Below are 25,776 nucleotides of genomic sequence, written 5' to 3'. Positions count from 1 at the left end.
ACGGATCAGTTAAATCCCCCAAAACATAAACAGCCAAGCAGATAACTAAAACAGAATCAGCATAAAATTCCAAACTTAACAAAAAGCCAACTCTTCACTTAGCTGGGTAGTAGAAGGTAAAAAATATCTAGGGCTGCGGCAAGGAGGAGTTGAAAAACCAGGGAGTAGCTACAGAAAAGTTCTTCCCATGGCTCCAAAACAATCCAGCACCCACTTACATTAGGATGGGGAGAAGAGCCACTTCACCAGATTTTAGGGTGTGGACATGGATTTTCTATATAGGCCTACATCATAAAATAATAAATAAGTCTGCACACTCTAGCAAAGGAATGGGAAAGCTGTACACACACATTCTTGATGCTGTTGGACTCCAGTTCCCATCTCCCTTGACATTTGCTCATAGTGGTTTGTGCTGATAGGGCTTGGAGTACAACAACATCTGAAGAGCCACAGGTTCTGCATCCTTATGCTAGCAGCTTTGAAGAAGACACTTTGTGAGTAGGGGAAGTATAAAGAAATTTTTCTTGCACTGGTTAATGTGTCTTCTCTGTCATGATTATCTCTTTAGACCAAATATGGCACAAGAAAATCACACTGCATTTTCTGACTTCATTCTCCTTGGATACTCAGATCTCCCAGATCTCCAAGGTTTGCTCTTTCTGGTGTTCCTATTCATCTATACAGAAATTCTGATAGGAAATGGACTAATCATCTGCATTACTGAAACTGACCTTGCCCTTCACACCCCTATGTATTTCTTCTTGAAGAACCTGTCTTTTCTGGAGATCTGCTACACCTCAGTCACCCTTCCAAAGATGCTGGTCAATTTCATTGTGGAAAACAAGGGCATTTCATTCTATGGCTGTGCTGCCCAGATCTATTTCTTGCTTTTACTAGGAGGCACTGAGTGCTTGCTTCTCGCTGTCATGGCTTACGACCGATATGTGGCCATCTGTAACCCTTTACATTATAAACTCATCATGAGCAAGCAATTCTGTTTAGGTCTCATTGCTGCAGCATTGGCTGTCAATATGCCAATACACGTAGGACAGACCTATCTAGTGTTCATTCTGCCCTTTTGTGACTCTCGTGAAATCAACAGTTTATTCTGCGACATCCCCCCATTGCTTGAGTTGGCCTGTGCTGATACCAACATTAATAAAACAAGTGTGTTTGTAGCTGCCATGCTTTTGGTAATCATGCCCTTTTTCCTTATCCTTGCCTCTTATGTCAAAATAATCTCTGCTATTCTGAAGATGCCTTCAGCGGAAAGTCGGAAGAAAGTGTTTTCTACTTGTTCCTCACACATCATTGTGGTATCTCTCTTTTATGGCTCAGCAACTATTGTATATTTGAGTCCTAGGTCAAAGGAGACAGAAGACATTAATAAGTCGCTTTCCTTGTTGTATACCATTTTAGTTCCTATGTTTAACCCAATCATATATAGCCTGAGAAACAGGGAAGTGAAGGCTTCCCTGGTGAAACTGCTGAGAAAAAAAATGTGATACAATGTTTTGAATGTACTAAAAATATTTTGTTGTCGCCAAAACAGTTTCAGAAAATAAAATTTTCATCATCTGGGGCAGCAAAATAACATCCTAAATTTTAGAAAGCCATAATAGTATATTTTTTTCAAAATGATAATAAGGAAGATTAGAGTTGCCATATGTCCTCTTTTTTCCAGGCCACATCCTCTTTTTCATGGGTAGAGTCGTCATAGCGATCCATAGTTAAAAGTTGAAGTCGGCAAATGTGTCCTCTTTTTTGCTCCTCAAAATATGGCAATCCTACCTGAAATTTATACTTCTTCTTCCCTCCCTTCTCCCAAAAAGTGACAGCCAACAATTAAACTTGTTGGGCACTTTAGCAACTGTTTTTCACTCCCCTATCCCTTGCAATGCCTCTACCACTTCCCTGCTTCTGGCAATATGATTTGTGACCTTTCCATACCCATTGTTTCTCAGTAAGCTACACAACTCAATGGCTTGTCTTTCCACCAAGGGTTCCTAAGGCAGCAAAGAACAATAACAAATAAAATTGTTGCTGATTAAAATATAAAGAGGAATTGCAATAAAACAGAGTTTGATGTGGACAGAAAGGGCCCTTTCAGTTTTATCATTCATCTCCTGTGATGGTTCACCAAATACCTCCTTCGTGGAGACATTTGGGGGAGATTGATGGATGGATTTACTCAGTCCTTTTTTTCTATACAGTGGTACCTCGGGTTAAGTACTTAATTCGTTCCGGAGGTCTGTTCTTAACCTGAAACTGTTCTTAAACTGAAGCAACACTTTAGCTAATGGGGCCTCCTGCTGCCGCTGCGCTGCCAGAGCACGATTTCTGTTCTTATCCTGAAGCAAAGTTCTTAACCTGAAGCACTATTTCTGGGTTAGCGGAGTCTGTAACCTGAAGTGTATGTAACCTGAAGCGTATGTAACCCGAGGTACCACTGTATATTAAAAAAATGTTTAGGGGTACTCTCATTTTGACTCAAGGAAATCAACATTTTATAGAAATAGACTGGGGGGGGGAAAGAAGGAATTTCCACTGAAGCAATCTCTGGGGTGGTCTTTTGCCTCCTGGAATAATTCTCACTGGACAGTTGATGGTACATGGTCCTGTGTGTTGTTGAGGGAGGGCAGTTTAGCTAGAAGAAGCTCTGAGTGGTCATTGTCTGCCTCTCTCTCTCTCCTGGAATTATTCCCATGGGAAGTTGATGGGAGGATGTTTGAATAGGTGAAGCACATTTCTTTTAAGGCTATTTAATTTGCTTTGAAAATTGACATGATTACAAACTAATGTGTACCCTTACTTCTGGGTAACCTATATCAAGGCTTCTAGATTTCTCACATCAAATTTTCCAGATTTTTCAGGAAAAGTTGCCTAAAGAAACTGCTTCCTATTGCCAAAATTTAATTAGACGTTTTCTAATGAAAGTCCATTACAGTTGAGACACTTTCCCTAGATAACACCCACAATTGCATTTCTACATATGTGTATGTATACAAATATATAATTGCATATCATTTTTAAGTGTCTTTCTCAAACTTATCCCTTTGGATTAACATACGGTAACTGTCAAATGTATTTAAAATATCTAAATGGTTGGTTTGTAACATGTACATTCAGAATGAGTTGCTTTTCTCTTTGAGCAAAATGATGCATTCTTATGGACCCCCAAGGAAATAAAATGTTGAAATGAAACTCTTTATTCACAACACAGGTAAGATGATACTTTTGTTCTGCTTAACTGTATATTTGCACCAGGATTTCAGAAGTGTTTTCAATCACTCTGAGTCTTTTTCTTTTCTTTTCCATTTCACATACCTTATAGACAAGTAGATTCCTCCTGTTGTGTTCTTCAAGTTTCCACCTCTGCACATTTCTCTGGGCATAGAGCTCACAGAACTAAATATCTATCTATCTATCATCTATCTATCTATCTATCATCTATCTATCTATCTATCTATCTATCTATCTATCTATCTATCTATCATCTATCTATCATCTATCTATCTATATCTATCATCATCTATCTATCTATCTATCATCTATCTATCATCTATATCTATCTATCTATGATCTATCTATTCAAAACATTTATATGCTGCCCTTAAGTGAAAAGACTCTCTTAAGGCATCTTCCATAGAACGCCAATATGCCACACAATCAGAAACAAATTAATAAAACAGTCTTCCAGCAAATATTAAAAGAAAGAAACATCCAGTTCAGAATTAAACCAGAACTATAATTAAGACCGAACATAGCCAAAAGCATGATATTCCCTTTTTAAAAGTAGTTAAAACAATTTGTGTTTTGTAGCACCTGTAACAATGCCAGTTCAGCAGATTGAAGCAGTTGATTCAAAAACTAGTTGTCATGATGGTATATTTATTTTGATTTTATTATAAAAATTATTTCTAAAATACATAGATTGGGGTAGAAAGAACAGCAGAATAATACAAACAGGGATAAGAAACACCCCACCGCTGTTCCCTCATTCTAAATGAACCATTTAGTGTAATTATACTTCACTTGTCTATTTTACCAATCTGGATATGGGTAGAAAAATGAGTCTTTTATATAGCAATGCAAGCAAGGAAACATCATGGTTCATTCCATTGTTGAAGGAAAGCTTGTGACATATTCAGCTGTTGTTTACACACTGAGATACAAGCCCTAACTGGATGCCAGACCACATGAAAGTCCAGTAGCTTAGATTTTCCTTTGACTAGTTTCAGTATAAAAATCAATTTCTTTGCTATTGTTTTATCTATTTGACTAAGCATCAACTGTTTACACTTTCTCTAATTTCAAATTTTTAGCTACCTCCATCTAGGCTGCCACTTCAGTTATTTAGATATTTCTAAACCATACTTCCTTAGGAAATAGATGTAATAATGCCATACCAATGTGGTGGACAGCATAAGCAGTGGAAGTGAATATTTCCCCTCCTCTTCTGTTAGAAGCTGATCTTCCTGTGATTGCATTCCCCCATCTTCCGATTCAGACCAGCCCCTGACACAGGCCCAGTTTGGAACCAACTCCTGCAGCAACTCTTGTCAGGGCTGCAGATGCAGCCGTGGCTCCATTAATCCTTGCCATCATGTAAAGCCCAACCAAGAAGCATCTGAAGTTTGGATTGTGACCTAAGGCTGGTCTTGTAACATTTATTGTTGCCTGTTGCCCCTTTTATTTTTAAGGGTGCAGGAAATACTTGCATGCACAAGAGAAGAAGAAATTGGAAAGTAGTGTAGGCGTGACAGTGGGAACAACAGAAAAATGAATAAATCTCTACAGCATCTACAGACCTCCAGACACTCTTTTGGATGGCAAGTGACAGAATAGCAATGAATAATCTAAGGCATATATTCTATTCTTAGGTCAAATGCCAATTAAAATAAATATTTGAAATATTTAATTATATAAAGAGGAATGCAATCTTAATAATGTTCATTTTGTAAATTCATAATTGAGCAATTTATCTTAGCTCTGTCTATGTGAAATTTTGTTCTGTTCTGGAGAATGGAACTTTTTTCTGTGTTGGATTATGGATTCCCAAGACTGATAAAATGGGATTGTGTGGAAGCCAATGTACAGAATGTGCACATAGAAAGATTGAATCTGCACAACCCATGAAGCTTACAAGACCTCAGCATAAAAAAATCCTCAGTTTTGTGATCAAATAATCAGATAAAGCATGATATGTCAGAATTTTTAGTACAGGATTATTTATTCAGATGCTTTAGATCTAAACTTTCTACTTAACAACACAGTCCTCAGATTAACTAATAACATTCAAGACACAGTAAAACAATCAACAGTAAAGCAGTTAAATACATAAAACCATACCAACAGTCACAAAAGCATGGCAGGTAACTAAAACACAATCAGCCGAATGTCCTAAACTTAATGGAAAGCCACCCGGAACAAAATTATTTTCATGTGGCATGGGGATGAGAGCTGAAAATAGGGAAGATGGAATGAACAACTGGGGCTTACAGAAAGAAGCATTTTTACCACTGCGGATTAACCTAGCATGCACCTATGTCAGGATGCAGAGAATGGCCACTTCAGCAAATATTTGAGTGTGGGCATGAATTTTGTTTCTGGGCTTACATGACACAATGATTGATAAATATGGACTTTGTAGTAGCTGAGGTTTTGATAAGGGGAACTGTAAAACAATTCTGTTTGGGCTGGCTGATTCTTTTTTCTGTCATTATCATCTCTTCAGACTAAAGGGATCCAAATATGGCAAGAGATAATCACACTGCATTTTCTGACTTCATTCTTCTTGGATACTCAAATCTCCCAGATCTCCAAGGTTTGCTCTTTTCTGTGTTCCTGATCACATATTCAGGCATTCTAATTGGAAATGGACTAATCATTTATGTTACAATATCCGACCCTGCCCTTGACACTCCTATGTATTTCTTTTTGAGGAACCTGTCTTTCTTGGAGATCTGCTACACCTCAGTCACTGTGCCGAATATGGCGGCCAATTTAGTGGCAGAAAAGAGCAACATTTCTTTCATTGGCTGTGCTGCCCAGATCTATTTCCTACTTATACTAGGAGGCACAGAGTGCTTCCTATTGACTGCCATGGCTTATGACCGATATGTAGCCATATGTAACCCCTTGTATTATAAGCTCATCATGAACAAGCAATTCTGTTTGGTACTCATCACTGGATCATTGGTTGTCAACATGTCCATACATGCAGGACAAATATATCTAGTGTTCACCTTGCCCTTTTGTGACTCTCATGAAATTAATAACTTATTCTGTGATGTACCCCCACTGCTTGATCTGGCCTGCGCTGACACCAATGTTAACCAGTTAATTGTGTTTGCAGCTGCCGTAGTTTTCTTGATCATCCCTTTTTCCCTTATCTTTGCTTCTTATGTGAAAATAATTTCTGCTATTCTGAAGATGCCTTCAGCAGACGGTCGGAAGAAAGTGTTCTCCACTTGCTCCTCACACCTTATTGTCGTATCTCTCTTTTATGGCTCAGCAACTATTGTATATTTGAGTCCTAGGTCAAAGGAGACAGAAGACATTAATAAGTTGCTTTCCTTGTTCTATACCATTTTAGTTCCTATGTGTAACCCAATCATATATAGCCTGAGAAACAGGGAAGTGAAAGTGTCCCTGAGAAAATTGCTGGGTAGAAAAATGTGATACTACAAAATAGTAGCATTGCTTTCTTACACCAAATACATTTCAATGGCAAGGAGAGATTACAGATATTGAAGGAGAAGATTCCAGAAACAAGTGGGGGCTCCAACATATGGGGAGGGGGGGCTATGACAAATTACCCCTGAAGAAATGTCACTCTTGACAGAGAAAGAGATTCCCACCTCTAAGGTGAATCAAATTATAATGTATTAAGTTCAATGTGCTTAAACTTTCAGTGTCACTGTAAAACAGCAATGTTCTGTGTTTTCCATGCAGCCATTCTTCAGCTGTAATCCTTTGCAATTTTACCATACAAAGCATATCTGCTTAGAAGTAGAACTCATTACAATCAGCAGACTTTAGAGTCCTGTGCATAGTTATGTTGGTAGAGCATGAGACTCTTAATCTCAGGATTGTGGCAGGTTCAAGTCCCACACCGGGCAAAAGATTGCAAGGGGTTGAACTGGATGACTCTCATGGTCCTTTCCAACTCTGTAGTTCTTGGAGTCTATGACTTATTCCCATATATTTTTTTAAAATAGGATTTCAGTCTAAATAAATAAATGTTTTGTCTTCTCATTAAAAAATACATGAAGCTCCCTTGGCTGAAACCTGTAAGCACTCTCTTCAGTATTGAAACCCACAGCAACTGGCACACATTAAGCAAACCAACCTAAGGGTTGACTGAAAGATGAACACACATGCACACTTTACATTCAGATACAAAATCTGAGGAATTCTGGATCTTCAATATCTTCCGAAAGAACAATGACAGCACAACAATATTTGGGATGTGTGCCCTAATGTAATGATTCTCAAACATAAAGCAAGATGTGCCCCTGTACACATCACTTGATAACACACCATTATGCAACAAACCATGGCTCGCAGTAAAATAACTTCTTTAGAAAGTATTGTGTTTGAGGTCCTGCAAAAATTCCATCTCTGATCATCAAGGTAGGGTTGAGGAAAAAGGGTATCTTGAAGTTATTCCTACTATTTGTGAGTAGCAAAGGGGGTGGGGAGCATTTCACCAAATACGATTAGCGGGCTTGACATTCTACAATGATTTGTGTGGAGTTGGAGTGAAACAAAACATTTGCAGCAAACTCTTCTGAAAATGTTGGCTTTCTTAGGTTGCAGTCCAAGTATGAGGGAAAGGGTAGAGTCTGTCTACCTTATCCAATATCCTTCTGGACTCTTGCTGCAAAGATGCAAATGAAAGCACCTTTCCTGATATTTAGTGGAGGATTTTAAAGAAAGTCTCCCTCTCATTGGATACAATGGGATGAAAATAAAAGGGGGCAAACTATGCCAGTTATTGAATGGACATCATTGCGTGACCACGCGGTGACAGCCCCAGCCCCCAGGGATCATACAGAAGGAATAAAGACTCTGACAACGTTATATGGAATTAAAATTAGGCCACAACTTTATTAAACTTCAAAATGTAGGAAGACCTTGGCTTAGGCCTTGGGTGTCTATGCCTCCCAACCCCCCAGCTGGGGGGAACTGGGGCTCATCAGGGTAAATGGGATATGGGGGTGCTCTGCGAGACGTAAGTGTAGCAGGCAGCCCAGCCCATATCCCCGCATGCAGGGTAGTTCACTGGTGACCTTTCAGTGTATGGCCAGTGACACCCATATATATAACACCATTTAGAGGGGGACACTGGAATCGCCGATGCAGGGGGGGGGTGAGTCACCACTTCATGCCCCCACCCTCCCATATAGGGAAGAAAAGACTGAAGGATTCCACCCAAGGCCATAACCACCAAAATTGTGACGAATTGCTACGGGGAAGACAAAACCTGCCAATGCAGGAAAATTTCTTCCTTCAACAGCAACCATACAAAGAGTGTAGCAGTGCCTGCTAAATAGGAAGAAAAAGTTAACCTGCAAACAAGAAACATTAAACAAAGGGATGGTAGAGATGGTGAATCTCCAGAGCCGACTGCTTGGCTATTGTTGGCTCCACCCCCCTATTTATAAATGGGGTTGGCCCCACTTCCCAGCAAGAACCTGGATTACTGAGGCTGTGCATAAGCCTCTGAATAATAATACTGAGAAGCAAGCCAACCCCCTTTTACCACTAAGCTCCCTGGGAACTGTAGTCCCGCGCACGATCCCGCAAAGGGCACCCACGTTATAAAGTGTGAGTGCTCATTATAATTGTTTGGGAGGTTTTGTGCAAACAAATGCCCATAAAAGACTAGAGTTTTTTGCAATAATGGAAGTGATTGAGAATTGTGTGAGATAGCAGACGTTTTGATGCAACATTAGCTACGTTCTCTGCAAACAAATCAGAATCACTGCTCATTAAATAGCCAGTGTTGACTAACGTTAAACTATTGGAGAGTTACAGTGCATGCTGTGACTGTAGAGATCATTGACCAATATGAGGGAGCCATATTTTATTGTAGATGGGACAAATTAAGGCGTCTGGTTTTGCTGCTGCAAGTGCACCATGCCACTTTTTCTTTCTGCACCCCTCCCAGCCTTCATTCCTTCTTTGGTCACTTCTGTGGATCCATGACCTGACTGTTTCCAGGCACTGTGACCATCTGCAATGGATTCCCACATGGCAGGGCTAATGCTGCCAGCATTTATGTCATCTTTGCAGACATCTTTGTAATGCACAATTGGTCTTCCAACAGGTCTAGTATCTGAAGCAAGCTCCCTGTAGAGCATGTCCTTGGGGATCATGCCATCTTCCATTCTGTGGACATGACCAATAGTGCAAATGTCACTGAGACAGAAGTGCAAACATGCTGGGAATGTTGGGTGGGGAGAGCTTATCTTTGTGATGCCCAAAATCTTCCTGACACCATGTATATTGAGGTGCCACTGCTGGTGGAAGTTGCCTATGATTCACTTCCATAAAGCAGTGTGCTCAACATGCAGGCCTTTGTATTTCACCTTTGTATTGGACGTTAGCATCATATTCTCCCATACCCTTTTGGAGAGGCGAGCTATTGACAAGTGTATTGCCAATACACTTGTCAATACACAGCACCAATGGAAAAGTTGGTGGTTATTCTGGAGGCCAAGTAGACAAAATATCTACCATCTGCCTGGAGTACTGGTGACGATGTCCTGACCTAGGGTGTTGTTCTTTGTCAGGTTGATAGAGAGGACGAACTCCATGCAGATTTGGGCAAAATGGTCAATGAGTCTCTGTAGAGCTTCTTTAGAGTTTGCCAGTCTTGGCACAGAGACATGCCAGGTTGAACAGACCCCATCGCTCCTTAAATGGGATGGAATGGAAATACAGATACAGACTGTCTTCAGTGAAGCTGAAAGCATATGAGAACAACAAGGAGAAGAATATGCCAAAGAGAGTTGGGACAATAACACAGCCCTGTTTCACCACTCTTTATAGGGAAAGCATCCAAGGATGAACCATTACACTGGATGTGCCAGACATATTTTGTGGAAGGACATGATCATCTTGTGGACGTCCAGCTCTTCCAATGCTGTCTTTGTGCCTTCATACATTTTGCAAATGTTGCTGCTGTCAGCAGCAAGTTGAACGAGCTGACACAACTTCAGCCAATAGTTATTGACACACCCACTGGGCATCACTCCTTGCCTTTCTCAAAGCAGCATTTCCAAAAGGAAACACAGATCCTGTGTTACACGTCATCCCCAATCTCTACAACAATGCGAGATTACAGGGAGTTGCCTGGAATATCACACTGCTGTAGAGATTGTGGGTGTTATATAACAATATGCTAAGTAAGTAAGTAAGCAAGTTGCATGAAAACAGTTCCTGGTTCAATCCCTCACTTCTCCAGTCAGAAGGCTCATAGAACGGATGATAGAAAGGATCTCTTCCTGAAAACTCACAAACCCACTGCTAGTCAGATAAGACCAGAGGTAACCAACCCCCTAGGTATTTTGTTTCATCAACCTCAGCTCATGATGCTAGTGGTCTAGGATGATGGGAATTTTAGTCAAACATCATTAAGAGGATTCCACATTAGCTACTCCTGTATTAGACTACACTAGACGAGGTGGACAAATCACCTGACCTAGTGTAAGGCAGCTCCATATATTCATACACAGAATCAAGTTTTCTGTCAGTGACAGAGTTGAGGGGGGGAAATGCAGAATTATTTTTACTTTGAAGTTAATTTAAAGCCAGTCAATGTTTTGGGTGTGTAAGACAGACCATAGTAAAAAATCTCTCTCTCTCCTGAGACCTTTGGGTAAAGGATGGGTAATAAGTTCAAGAAAAATACAGTCATTATAAAATCCAGTATCCATTGCTCTTAGCCAACACAAATAGTAGAGCTTTGTTCCTTGAAGTTTCTCATTACCGTATTTTATTAGGAAGGCTTTGCTTTCTTTGGGTGTATCCTTGTGCTCACAGTCACAATCTAGGGTGCTGCCACCCACGCTTAAGCTCACTGAATACAAAGTAGCTGTGTGTACCCCCCCCTTTCCCTAGGGTCTGGTATGATTTCAGGCTGGATGAGGACTATGTGTTGAGATTCCTGCACTGCGGAAGGGGTCAGACTAGATGCCCACCAGGTTCCCTTCCAAATCTACAATTCTATGCATTTATGATTTTCATTGCATGATATACCAATGTAGTATATACAACAAAGCTTACAACTTTAAGAAGATCCCAAATTTAGGGTGATTAATAAGTACACAGCAGCCACTAAAAATAAAACATAAAAATTAGAACAATATTTTCCTCTTTGTCATTCTCTTTATTGCCTTTTTCACCTCTGTGTTCCTCAAGGTGTAAATGATGGGGTTTAGCATTGGTGTTATAACAGTGTAAAAAAGGGAGAGGAATTTATCTCGTTCTAAAGAATAACTGGATTTGGGCTGCAAGTACATAAAGCTGGCTGTGCCATAGAAAAGTGTCACCATGATGAGGTGTGAAGAACAGGTGGAGAACAACTTCTGCCTACCTGTAGCTGAAGGCACCCTTAATATGGTGCCAAGGATGCAGACATAGGATATGAGTATGAAGACGAAAGGTATCAGAGTGATGATCAAACTGCTCACTAGCATCACTGCTTCATTCAGAGATGTATCAGCACAGGCTAGCTTCAAAACTGGTGGGAAGTCACAGAAGAAATGGTTGATCTTGTTAGAGCCACAGTATGGCAAGCTGAATGCCCAGCTTGTATTCACCAGCGGAAGAAGAATGCCACACAGCCATGAAGCCAAAGTTAGGCGTACACAAACACCTTTGGACATCAAAACCATATAGTGCAAGGGTAGGCATATTGCAAGGTACCGGTCGTAAGACATCACAGCCAAGAGGAAGCACTCTACTGTTCCTAGGAATAAAAGAAAATACATCTGGAGAGCACAGCAGCTGAATGAGATGGACTTGTCTCTTGAAACAAGGTCATGCAACATCTTGGGGAGGGTGACAGTGGTGTAGCAAATCTCCAGGAGTGATAGCACTCTCAGAAAAAAATACATCGGGGAATGAAGGCTTGTGTCTGCACAAGTGATGGCAATGATGAAAGAGTTCCCAGTTACAGTGACCACGTAGACAGCAGAAAGTAGAAGAAGCATGGGAATCTGCACCTCCAAATGGCTGGGAAATCCAAGGAACGTGAAATAGCTGGTGGAAGTTGAATTCATTCTTATGGTATCATCAGAGTGCTCTCATCTGAAGAGAAAACAACAACAACAACAACATTTCTTGACATTTCTGTCCCTGTAAGGAGGGATTCTGTATTATGTAAAACAATAGTAAGAAAATGAAGGAATTGGAGATTAATTACATCAGTGACATTTTACTGGGGCTTAAGTCTGTAGGCCTATTTGGCCTCCTTTGTCCAAGTCCATTTGTACTCAGTCAGTTCTGCACACAAATAATTGCATGCACACAGTACACACACAAAATATACTAAAAAATAAAACTCAAGTGAGCGACTGTTTTTTAATCTTTAACTGTTGTGATTTGGCCCTATGACCTTGGAGTGAGGGGTGGGTACTAAGTCAAAATGAAACAACAATCACAAGTTTGTTTTTAAATGCACACTTAAAAAAAATATCATAAGGGTACTGGATGCTTCTCTGTCTCCCGTTCTCTCTGATGCACACACAAACACATTTTAGTTAAGTAGATTGACCTTTAACAACTCTCCCATTTCCTACCTTGTGCAAATGTTTTTCAGGTCAGCCTATGCCTTGACGCTATAACTAAACCTACCCCCCCATCTTCTTTCTTACATGTCTTGCTTTAAAATTCCAGGACCAAACCTCACTTCTTCAGATGTGCTCCTCAGTTATTTCTTTTTCCCAGCATCTCCAGCAAGGGCCAGGAATGATCCCTGTCTGTAACACTGCCTGAAGCCACTGCTCTTTTTCTTTCTTTGGCAATCACTCATAGCCGAGTAAGTTTGTCTTCCATAAACATGGTTTTAACGATGAGTCTGTAAGTGTCTGTGGAGGCCAATTCTGGACCCACACATCCTTCAACAGTGGGGACATTGGTTTCCAGGCAGGAGTTGATCACAGTGTGGATTTGCCAAGTGCCTTCCTCCCCCAGGGTCTCTGGAGGGACTGGAAAGAAAGGAATGATACAGAGACATATAGTTTATAAAGCGTGTTCTCCTTCATGGAGAGCACGTGTTGCGGTGGGGTCTGCTGAGCCACCCCTCTGTTATCAGGCAGGGTCTCTAAAGATGGCCTGGGGCAGTGATTGGTTCACTGGGTTGCTGGGGTAAAAGTTATGTTGCAATTTTGGTGAGAGGGGTAAAATGTTTAAATATTCTGCACGCAGCCTGGAGCTTTCTCTTTGCTGCGTGCAACAGATCACCCGCCCACCCACCCTTGAGTAAGGGGTTGTTGCATTGACCTTGCTATGCCTGTCATGGGGTTGTCTGCCGTTGGGGCAGGGGCCTGGTAGGAATTTTGTCCATCTGGCTGATTGGCTGGGCCATTTGGTTTTTGCCTACTGCGTAGCAAATCGTCACAACTTGTAAGGTTGCGGTTAGGCATTAGTTATAAATTGGTGGAGGAGGGGTTAGGATAGGCTGGGCCTGCCCCTCCATTGGTGCTGCGGAAAGGGAATTCTGTTAAAGGAATCCTGGGGCTTGCCATCTTTTCGTCCAATCCCTGTAATGGGACTAGGGCCGGCAAGCCTTCGGGGAGCATGAGGATGAGAATTGAGGGTCTATGACTCAGCTCCATTTCTCCCCGACTTGCTTTCCCCCACACTGTCTTTTGGTGGTGCCCGGAAGTCAGTTCTGTCCCCAGGCGGGGGGACAGATAGTCTTGACCAATGCCTAAACAACCACTCACGGTTTTGTATTTAAATAAAGTTGTGGCCAAAAGTATGCCAAAAACCTTAAACAAAAATTAAGTGTGCGTTGTGAGTTATTTGGGGGGTGGCTTGGGGACCTCGACACGCAACTCTCACACATCAGACAATAACAGTATTCTATCTTAGGCTGCTACTCTCAGTACCAAAACCTCTTTTTTTGAAGCTTTGTCTTACTGGCCACAAAGGGGGAAATTGTCTATTCACTCACCTTAGTTCCTCAGCAGCCTTCTTAAAATGGTTGCCAGTGCCAATAACTCCACAATAAAAACGAAATTTAGAAGCCCCACTTCAAAGAATTTCAGGGCTTGCTCTGAGTAAAATAACCCCCCTTTTTCACTATAGGCTCATAGCCCCTAATGGTGGTTGTTCCATGCTTCAACTCTGCTGAGTATGTGCAAGAATATTATTCCACTGGAATTCTTAAAAGGACATACACCAATGCGTTACAGTTTTACCTTGCAGAACATGGTTCATAAGATGGCTCTGATCCATCTTTAATAAACCCAACTTTCGCTTTTTTTGAGGATAACTTTACCTTTCTAAGCTGTCCTTAGACTACTCAGATAACACCAGCTAAAAGCAGAACACTGCTTTTGTTCTGCTCCACCATAAAGATTCAACCTAAATCTCCTACAGTTGCACCAGAGGAATTCTAAGTGTAATTCTCCTAGGATTTACAGTATAAACAACTAGTTAATTGTTGTGGCTTTTTGCAATTTAGCTCCACATTGAATTGTGGATATGAATGAATGTATTTTAATATCACATTCACACCATAAATTTAAAGCACTCTTAGGTCCCATCAGCAAAAGCACTTTAAGTAGGCATGGTTTCACTGGAAGAATTATGGCAACTATAATTTGTTAAGAGTACTGAGCAGAGGCACCAACTTGGGCCCTAGGTTGTGGGTGCCCAGCGGCGCGCACAACATAATGTGATGTGATGACATCATGTTACGGCACGCATGCCACATCAGTGCCTGGGAGCACCAGAAGTCATGTCTGAGGCCCCACAAAGCCTTGGACTCAACCTCTGAGGCCTTGGACACCACCCCCAAGGCCCTGCAAGATGTCAGATGCAACTTTCAGTGGTTCATAAGGTCTTGAAGGTCACATTGGAGGCCCTGCAAGACCACGGACGCCACCTCCGAGGTCCCACGAGACCTTGGGACATGACTTCTAGTGCTTCACGAGGCCCTGGAAATTGTTTCTAAGGCTCCATGAAGCAGAATGGCAGAATGATTTAAAAATAAATTCCTCTGTGGGAGAAAGGGGGTTTCCTAGTAACTCTCAGCATCCTTGACAAAGTACAGTTTCCAGGAATTTTTGAGGGAAGCTATGAATGTTCAATGTGGTTGAAATTCTGAACTGTCTTCTTCTCTGGAAGGGTCAGGCTGGGGAGGCAGTCTCCACCATTCCTCCTCTGCCCAGTCGCTGACAACACCCAAACCTACAAGTGTTCCTTAGGACACCTAAGAGAACTCCATGCAAAATTGTTAACATGCAGGTAATAACTGGGAGAGATCCAATATTGATTGCTACTTCAGCATACGTAAATGGATGGATGTGCAGATATCGTCTTGAATCACAAGTAACCTTAAATCCTCAGGACACACCAAAATAATTGTACTGTGATTTCCAAAGAAATTCAGGGCAGAGTGTATGTCTCATGTGAATCTCCTCCCAGCAAATCCTTACAAGTTATCCCTGTGTGTATTATTCATGTGCTAAACAAATCCCAAGCAAGGGACATTATTTTATATAAAGCATTTGCTTTCTCTGTTTCACATGCAACAGAAAACACTGCTGTTTGGCAGGGACACTATCTTCTAAGAGCATGGATTAACAGTAATTTATACTCTCTAATATTCAATACAACAATAGAAAGTGGAGGGAAGAGGGAAAGAAATAAGACCCATAGTAATCCATTTTAAACAAACGCACAACTTGAGGCTAGATGAATATTAGAGTTAAAATACTGTGCTAAAAAATAAGAACTACATAGTCTAAAGTGTACCAATTTCCATGTATGGGATCAGGAATGTTTATGGGTTGCAGGTACCAGTTGCTGTATTTCTAAGACACTTGATGCTTTAAGGAGAGGAATGGCAAGTAATGGCTAATTAGCCATAGATTACTTATCATTGGGTCTCAGAATGTCAGTGAGAACTATGGCTTTTGGAAAATTCTGATTAAAAATAATAATTGAAAGTTTCTGATGTTCATTTAATTATCCCATGACTGGAAGAGAAACCAGGTTAGAGAATACGTTCAGTATTTGCTATTCTTGTTTTCAATCCTCAAGTGATATGTAATTAATGACGCCCTCACATTTGCATTGTATTTCCTTTGCATTTGAATGAATGGCATTTGTATTGGTCAGAGGGAATATAAAGATTAGTACAGCTTTGGCTAAACAATCACATCCAGGCTATGTCCACAGCAGCACCCCTTTATGGCTTCCAACATATACAAAAATACAATTAAACATTAAGAATTAAACAACTTCTTTATACAGTTTTGCCTTCAGATGGCTTGCAGGTCAGATAACTCCATACCCTCCAATATTTCTCCAATGCAAATAGGGACATCCTAAGGAAAAGTGGGATATTCCGGGATCAAAGCAGAAACCAGGATGGCTACTATAAATCCAGGACTGTCCCCGGAAAATAGGGACACTTGGAGGGTCTGTGAAAAGTATGTCTCAGCAATATAATTTTTGGCTGACATCTAAAGATAAGAGGCCATTCCAAATCCTGGACATCATCAACAAGAGGGCCCCCTTCCTCGTGGTCAACAGCAGCATCTCATATGGAGGTGAAACTTAGAGCAGAGAGTCCTCTGAAGACTGAAGCACACAGAGAAATACCTGTGAATAAAGGTGGGTCCTTTAGCTATCCAGCTCCCAAAGCATTCAGAGCTTTAAATGTTTAAATAATAAATATTTAAATGCATAGCACTTTGAACTGGGGGTGGAAATTGTTCAGGAAACAGCAAATCATTATAATGTTGGTATTATATGTCAGTATAAAGATGGTGGCCTCAATCCAACAGAAAATAATGGGCATTTATAGAACAAACTGGATCAGGTCTACTCAGAAGCATGTTCCACTGAATTAAATGGGGCTTACTCTCAAGTAGGCTGCTACAGGAGATGGCAACCTGTGTTGGACCATAGCTAATTGACGACCATGATAATCTTTCTTTTAGATATAATGAAAGAAAGCAATCAGACCACTTTGCCGAAGGAATTTATCTTAATGGGGCTTACAGACAACGCTACAATCAAAGTTGCACTTTTTGCTGTGTTCAATGTGATTTACATAACAGCTGTGATTGGCAACCTGCTCATAGTCGTCTTGGTCAAAGCAGATTCTCGCCTTCACACACCGATGTATTTCTTCTTATCTAACTTCTCCATCTTGGAGGTTTGCTACACTTCAACAGTGGTGCCCCAGATGCTCACCTTCTGGCTGAGAAAAAGAGCATCCCACTGATCCAGTGTGCTGTGCAACTGTATTTCTTCCTTTCATTTGGCATTACAGAATGTTTTCTTCTCACCGTCATGTCATATGACCGTCATGTTGCCATTTGCTTTCCACTGCACTATAGCCTCATGATGACCAAGCGGACCTGTATTGCAATGGCTACTACTTCTTGGGTGGGTGGTTTCTTCTTTTCTGCCATCAACACTGCATTCACTTTGAAACAATCCTTTGGAGACCATAACAAGATAGACCATTTTCTCTGTGAAATGCCAGCCTTAGTCAGTATAGCTTATGGAGGGACACACCAAGCCAAGATGTGCATGTTTATTTCCTGTGTGTTCACCTTGATATTACCTCTTTTGTTAATACTTGTGTCTTATACTCGCATACTCTACACCATCCTTGGTAGCCATTTTGGTCTGGGGACGCGAAAGGCCATCTCCACTTGCTCCTCACACTTGACTGTGGTCACACTCTTTTTTGGATCTGTCCTTTCAATATACCTGAGACCAAAATCCAGTGCATCCAAGGAGCATGTCAAAATAGCATCTGTGTTTTACATAGTCATCACGCCTGCACTCAACCCCTTCATATACAGTCTGAGAAATAAAGATGTGCTGCAAGCCCTGAAGAAATTGATGCATAAAAGCAGAGAAATTAACAAATCAGGTGGATGGGAAGGATGCTGGTAGAGGCTCTGCACATCTCTAGGATGGAGGGATCTTGTATTTGTTACAAATCTCATTCTCTGCTGTGAGGTATACACTACTGAGGTATACAACCTAAGGCCTGGGGATCGGATGCAGCCCAATCGTCTTCTCAATCTGGCCCATGGACGGTCCAGGAATCAGCATGTTTTTACATGAATAGAATGCATCCTTTTATTTAAAATGCATCTCTGGGTTATTTGTGGGGCCTGTCTGGTGTTTTTACATGAGTAGAATGTGTGCTTTTATTTAAAATGCATCTCTGGGTTATTTGTGGGGCATAGGAATTTATTCATTCCCTCCCCCCAAAAAAATATAGTCTGGCCCCCCACAAGGTATGAGGGATGGTGGACCCACCCACAGCTGAAAAAGGTGCTGACCCCTGCACTACTGGAAGAAATTTCATGCATATTGAGTGCAGAGTCTTGAATATCTGTCACATACATAATGATCAGGTATTAAACTGTGAAAAAGTGCAAATATTTGATTAATCCAGAATCCGAAGTAAAATAATTTTTTAATTTTTATTTTAAGGAATGCTGAAGAGAATAGTCAAGTAAAAGACAAAGGGAGGTTAGAAATAGGGTGGATGTCAAAGTGATTTTAAATTATGCAGTTCTAACTATAATTTCATCTATTCCATTATCCCATTTTTTTACTCTCTATGATCTCTGGCACAGTTTTAAACCCGACCCACCCCTTCCTCCAATTCAATATGTGACCTTCCTCTATGTAACCCACCCCTCCAAACCCAAAGGAAGTGGCTAATGTAGCACCATTTTTAAATGTATCCTGGGGGAATCCAGGAAATTACAGGCTGATGAACATTTATTCCAGGAGAAGTGGTGGAAAGTAAAGATCAAATGATTTAAACATGTATAAGAATGTCTTGTTGAAGAAGACTTGCCCTCTGTTTGAGCCTGTCCATAGAACATAGGTACCCACTCCGTGGGTTGGAGTGACTGAAGAGACAATGTGTACTTCAAAAACTTTTCAACAATGTCCTTCAGCACAAGCTCCTGAATACGTTTGTTTGTTTGTTTGTCCTGAGATATGAGAAGAGGTCCTCTTGTGTAATTGGTTAAAGAACAGAAAACAGAAAATAGAAATAAATGTGAAATTCTCACAATGGAGGAATGTAAGAAATGGGGTACCCAAAGGGTTGGGGAGGATTTTCAGTCTGATGCAAGTTGTCCTCATTTGCTCTGCTCATAACATTATGCAAACCATAACACAGCCAATCCTTGAAATTTGCACTTATCCAACTTCCTCCCTCCCCCAAAAAAGTGTATACTAAAAAAAAAATGTATATTAGGGGAAGGTGTCCATAGTCTCAAACTGTGCTATAAAGGGCCACATTGCCATTACATTGCTGAACCTGAATAGGTCTGTGTCTGGTCAATTTCTGGATGGCTAACTGGTTGAGAGCTACATGCATGTTACCTTAGTTTACCAGATGAAAGAAAAGTGGGTATAAATCTAATAAAATATATAATGTTTTAAAGGTATATATTAGTGGAAAAAACACACACAAAAGGAATTATATTCTAAGACTTTGCTTGCTGGGCTGTGTATATCAGACAAAATTGCATATGAATATGTGTATTGTAGGATAAACATGCACTAAAATGGTGACAAAGTTTCATAAACACACACACACACCAGAAACTGAAGTGGAAACATGGTGAACTGTACTTAAGACAGGTAAAATGAGAAACTCAGAGAAACTGAAATAGACATAGTTGCCCATCACTGTTGGCCACTGTGAGAGCAGGAAGTATTTGGTCTGTCCCAGCAGGGCCCATATTACATTATTTTAAGCAGTGCTCATGCTCCCCTTTCTCTATGCACCCGTCTGGATTTTGGGATTGAGGTAACATTCTTTCAAAGGGAAAGTGAATTGGGGCAACTGCAATGTACCCCCAACCCAGAAAACACTGTTCTGAGGTGCTTTTTTGAAATCCGAAGAATGCAAAATGGTTGTTGCATTAAAAATAGCTGCTTTCTTTCCCACTCAGGGAAATATATACATAATATATATACACAAAGAACATACATAATTTATTTGTATGCTGCCTTTCCATAGTTTAAACTATGCTGAAGGTGGCTTACAGCATGAAAAAAATATATAATCACAACGTAACAACAGTAGTCATTGACAATAAATCGAAACATCAAAAAATACACAACCAATTTGAACAATATCCACATAAATAGTATTAAGATCTTATATAAAGATACGAAACATTAATATCAGTAACAGCACCCCCACCCCCCAGAACAAACCCCCTGTCCAAGATTCTGTTCAGCAGCCTCAGCTTTTGTAGCTGGAGTCAGTCAGGGCCCTGCCCTCCCAAGCCTGGTGGACAAATGCCTTCAGGATAGGGAACAGGTCCTCCAGGACTCACTTGTACACGGTGGAACAAAAACTGAACATGCACTGGCCTGTGCCCCTGTTAGTGTACAGGTGTTCACATTACATCTTCCTCTTCCCAGAGTTGACCTGGACCTTTTCCCCTTGAAATGCAGAGGTTTTCAATCCTAGGAAAGTCTGAACTGGGGGAAAAACCCACATTTAAAATAAGAATGTTCCAGGGAAACACTGAGAGGAAGTCCAAATCTGACAGTAGACCCAAAGCTTTAAAAGGTGTCCCACTGTGGTGTATTTTGCTTTTGCTTTTTTAAAGAGGGGGCAAATCTGATATTAATAATGCAGTTCTGATTTGTTCTCAGAAGTAAATCACACTGAGTTTAATGGTTCTTACTCCCATGTTAATGCACTGATGAATCAGCAAATCAAACTGGTAGGTGGGGGATTTCACAAAACTACCCCCTAACCCAAACATTTTCATGGGTTTTTTGGGTGGGTGGTTGAAATATATTAATTGGCCTGAGAGGGTTTCTACGGCAAATATCAGAACTCCAAGGTGCCTAACGGTGCTGACCTAACCTTAACCTACTTGGTAAATTATTCCACACACCTACACTAATGTGATCACATTGACCTATTTATATAACTCCTAACACTATATGATTTTGCCAACTCTCAGGTCACTGCAGAGCAGGTGAAAACTGGGCAGGGATGGAGAGAGAGAGAGAGAGAGAGAGAGAGAGAGAGAGAGAGAGAGAGAGAGAGAGAGAGAGAGATATGGATGGAGACGGATCAGCAGTTTGAATGGGCCAAAAAGAATTTGTTCAGTGTGGAGCCAGAGGATGCCATTTGAACCACAGGCATCATAATCTCTTGCATTGGTACAGGTGACCAACATAACTCTGAGAGAACTAGACTCTAAGGCTTGGCACTTTCAAGTTAACCCAGAATGGAGATGTTCAATAACTAGGCTAAGCTAGTTACATACGGTCAAGATAACTATTTCGCTCTTCCTTCCAGAGTGTCATTTGCCATGGGAGCTCAATAGATTGCAAACAGTATTTTGTAGTATATAGACTGACACTACAGTGATGAACATGCAAAGTGCAGAATCAGCTTCAAGCCGATAACAACAACACACTATGAATACATGTTTCTATTTACATAATTTATTCTTCAACCCCCAATTTGTGTTACCAGCACCATTAAACAAAATGCAGTATTAACAATATATATCAGGAAACATACACAATACATCTCTTGTTATATTGTGAAACCATCAATTTCCTCTGTGGAAGAGATTAAGTATATTATTGCAAAATTCAAAACAGGCACACTTGTTGAGGCAATTGGGTCAATTTTTTGTTGTCAATAGATTTTTTTTATTTTTTTAAGATCGGAATTGAAGTTAGGTTCCCTTAAGAAAGTCATTGGAAGGGATGCTTCTGATTCCTTTCTTACTGCAGTAGCTACATGTGACACATTAAACACCTTATATGGAAGGTCATGGGGCTGTCCTGAACAATGTAGGATGGTGGGCAGGGGTCTAGAAACTGATTCTGATATTGGTCCATCTATCTCAGTGTGGTCTAGAGCTGTACAAGAGCTGTATCCAGATGCCACTTTATTGCACCTTCCCAGCATTTTAATTTAATTGCACCTTCCCAGCATTTTAATTTTCACGTTATATATTTCACACAACATGAGAAGCACTTCTGGAAATCTAGTGAAATGTTAGTGCACACTTCCTTGTTAATTGTTTCCGGGGGGGGGGGATGCTTGTAGCCCCATAGAAGAAGAAGAAGAAGAAGGGGAGGGGAAGGAGGAGGGGGGGGAGGAGAAGGAGGAGGAATAGTAGTTTGGATTTGATATCCCGCCTTTCACTCCCCTTAAGGAGTCTCAGGGTGGCTAACAATCTCCTTTCCCTTCCTCCCCCACAACAAACACTCTGTGAGGTGAGTGAGGCTGAGAGACTTCAGAGAAGTGTGACTAGCCCAAGGTCACCCAGAAGCTGCATGTGGAGGAGCGGGGAAGCGAACCCAGTTCACCAGATTACGAGTCTACCGCTCTTAATCACTACACCACACTGGCATTGACTCAGAAAATCATGTCAGCTTTGCATTGCAATTTCATATGACAAAATTTGGGACAGTATTCTGCCCCCCCCCCCGGCCATATAAAATATAGTGCAACATGGTGGGATAGTAATCAAAAAGTCACAGTTCTGGAATGTAACAGTTATAGCTGTATGAAAGGGATGCTAGAAAGTGGGACAAAACAACAAAAACTCATGCAATAAACCCCACTTTTGAATGCAGGCTAGCAGTAGATCTCCAGGGTTTCAGGCAAGAATCTATTCCAGCCTTAACTGGACTGAACATGGGACCTTTTACATTGTTTTCCATCCATTCCAGAATGCACATTGCGTAGGAAGATTTCTAAGTCAGAGGGACCTTTGTGGGAGATCTTTCTGGTGGTTACAGCAGTAGAGGACCTCACATAATCCTCCCTCAAACTTTTTTTTTTCAATAAAAACTTTTCTAATCTCTACTTATTATTATTATTGGTACCCATTCCTCTGACTGGGTTGTCCTAGCCAGTCTGTTAGGTGAGATCCAGGCAAGGTTAGATGAATTAGTTTTCCTTTTAAATCAATGGGATTTAGATTAAAACATAATTAACCTAATCCCATTATTTTTAAAAGGAAAACAGTTCAGCTAAATCATTCTGGATCCAAGCTAATGTTTTCAGAAGTTAGAAGTTACAAGTTCCTACCTATTTTGGAGCTCCCATAATGTGTTGGTTTATTTTTATCACCCAAAAGGCTTTCTATTCCAGATTCTTTTAAAGGCACGTTTTACCTCTTTATTCCTCAAGCTGTATATGAGGGGGTTCAAAATGGGACCGATAACAGTATAGAAAAGAGAGAGATATTTGCCAGTGTTTGGTGAGTAAGTGGAATTGGGTTTTAAATATGTAATACAAGCAGAACCATAGAACAAGGTCACCACAATCAGGTGTGAAGAGCAGGTGGAAAAGGTCTTCTTCCGACCTTCAGAGGATGAGATCTTCAAAATAGTGGTTATAATGCCAGTGTAAGACATCAAGATCATGATAAAAGGCAAAGTCCCAAAAATCATAGCCCCCACAAAGAGTCCAATTTCAACCCCAGAAGTGTCCCCACAAGCCAATTTCAGCAAAGGAGGGATGTCACAAAAGAAGTGGTTGATCACATTGGAGCCACAGTAGGAGACAGTAAACACCCTACTGGTGTGTCCAAAGGACATCAGAAACCCACTTAACCAACACACCACAGCTAAAGTAGTATAAACATTTTGGCTCATCAGGACATGGTAGTGTAAGGGCTTACAAATGGCAACATATCGATCATAGGCCATTGTGGCCAAAAGGAAACATTCTGACCCACCAAGGAAGAATACAAAGTAGGTCTGCACAGCACATCCAATGAATGAGATGGATTTATTTCCAGAAAGGAGGTTTGCCAGCATCTTAGGGACATTGACTGATGTGTAGCAGATCTCCAGAAAAGACAGGTTTCTTAGGAAGAAATACATGGGGGTGTGCAGGGCAGGGTCAGCCAACGTCAGAAGAATGATGAGAAGGTTTCCTGCCAGAGTGATGATATAGAGTGCCAGGAAAGTGGAGAATAATGCACTTTGCAGGTTTGGATCATCAGAAAGACCCAGGAGGATGAATTTAGCTGGTGCTGTACTGTTTTGTAGAATGTATTCTTTTTTGTTCTGCATCTTGGAAAGAGAACATAAATAACTGATGAAGATAGAGTAAGATTGTTCAGCTATACACAATCTTTTTATATAGATTATATGTGGGATTATTTGTTCAAGGACTGCCAGGCTGTATAATAATCATTTTCTTTATTAAACATAGCAAGAGCTAACCTTTGGTAGAATTGTTCCTAAATAAGATTATTAAAAGGCATCAAACTTGAAAAATAAACATTATCCAAGAAATTATTTAGTATCATTCATGAGAAAGAATGTACAAAATGTGTTCCTTCAGAGTGAAACATGTCAAAGTCTTCAAAAGAAAATAATCTGGTACTTACTAAAGCCCTGGAAGGTCACAGCCAGATCTCTGTTCCTGACACCCTAGTTGCACTAGAGATTTCTCATGCACGGTTATAGAAGGTATACACTGCTTTCAGTGTATTTGCCTCTTCACCATGTTTTATTCTGCCAGATTCTTCCCTCTGGGAGCTGTGCTCCAAGACAGATCACAAAGAGTAACTCACTGATCAGGCAGATGCATTAATGTTGCTATTCAGTTATCCATTGTGATATTTCTTTTAAAATAACTTTAAAGCCCTTCATCCTTTGTTGTGTGGGGCATATGACCGTGCAGACTTAGAATTATAGAATTGTAGAGTTGGAAGGGACGTAAGGGTCATCAAGTCCAAGCCCCTGCATGGGGTGTGTGTGGTGTTTGTGGAGGGGTAATACCTCTTTTGGTACACACATGATTCTTCTTGGGTAGTCTGTTCCCCTTTGGTCCCCACCCTCCACTGCTGTTTCCTGTGGCTCCCAGAAGCTGTCTTCTGGGTCAACTTCTGCAGTTAAGCTGGTGCCAAATGTATTGCTGTTTTCCTCTAAACCACATCAGTGGGGTTGAGAGGGGGGGGCAGCCCAGAACTTCCATTCATTTTTGCCAGTTCAGTGGTTTAATTGTTCTCTGAGACAAAATGATGCCAACAAATATACTGTAATGGGTAAACACTTTCTTGACCATATTGTATAACCTGCTGCAAACAAACAAGAATTCATGCTGAGTTCCCCATCATTTTCCAGTCACAAATCCGAGATTGTGTCCTTGGTTTCTTCCCCCCCACCCCGCAACCAGCTAGCAAGAGCTTTCTCCATGAAAACTATTGTGCTTGATGATAGATGATGATAGACAGATAGATGATAGATGATAGAAAGATGAGAGGAAGAGAGAGAGAGAGAGAGAGAGAGAGAGAGAGAGAGAGAGAGAGAGAGAGAGAGAGAGAGAGATATTTTGCATTTGCCTTTGAAAGGGCTACAGGGGTGATTTTCATGAATGACTGAGACTAGGCTTGGTTTCACCAATAAAAGTTGTAGTTGGCAGCATGTGGCATACAGAGTACAGTGGTAAAAAGTACAGTGGTAGGAGTGGGGTGAACCTTTGTCGCTTTCTTTCCACCGCTGTCAGTCTGGCTGTAGGCCAGT

General features: G+C 40.9%; 4 protein-coding genes across 4 annotated transcripts; 2 read left to right on the top strand and 2 right to left on the bottom strand.

The window, feature by feature from the left end:
- Positions 1-575: 575 nt before the first annotated feature.
- On the top strand, positions 576-1,505 carry LOC309355551 (olfactory receptor 10AG1-like; the record flags this gene model as incomplete). The annotated part of the gene is made up of 1 exon (XM_081886496.1): positions 576-1,505. The coding sequence occupies one exon, from the start codon at positions 576-578 to the stop codon at positions 1,503-1,505; it is 930 nt and encodes a 309-aa protein (XP_081742622.1).
- Positions 1,506-5,754: 4,249 nt separating this feature from the next.
- On the top strand, positions 5,755-6,684 carry LOC309355552 (olfactory receptor 10AG1-like; the record flags this gene model as incomplete). Its single annotated transcript, XM_081886497.1, has 1 exon — positions 5,755-6,684. One exon carries the CDS (start codon positions 5,755-5,757, stop codon positions 6,682-6,684), a length of 930 nt encoding a protein of 309 aa, XP_081742623.1.
- Positions 6,685-11,369: 4,685 nt separating this feature from the next.
- LOC309356131 (olfactory receptor 10A7-like) lies at positions 11,370-12,296 on the bottom strand (the record flags this gene model as incomplete). The annotated part of the gene is made up of 1 exon (XM_081887310.1): positions 11,370-12,296. One exon carries the CDS (start codon positions 12,294-12,296, stop codon positions 11,370-11,372), a length of 927 nt encoding a protein of 308 aa, XP_081743436.1.
- Positions 12,297-23,364: 11,068 nt separating this feature from the next.
- LOC309355519 (olfactory receptor 10A2-like) lies at positions 23,365-24,318 on the bottom strand (the record flags this gene model as incomplete). Its single annotated transcript, XM_081886457.1, has 1 exon — positions 23,365-24,318. The coding sequence occupies one exon, from the start codon at positions 24,316-24,318 to the stop codon at positions 23,365-23,367; it is 954 nt and encodes a 317-aa protein (XP_081742583.1).
- Between the last annotated feature and the right edge of the window lie 1,458 nt (positions 24,319-25,776).

Source organism: Podarcis melisellensis, assembly GCF_964234715.1.
Source record: "Podarcis melisellensis genome assembly, chromosome: 13".
Classification (NCBI taxonomy): Eukaryota; Metazoa; Chordata; class Lepidosauria; order Squamata; family Lacertidae; genus Podarcis; species Podarcis melisellensis.
Note: the sequence above shows the minus strand (reverse complement) of the source record. Positions and strands in the feature narration are given on the sequence as shown.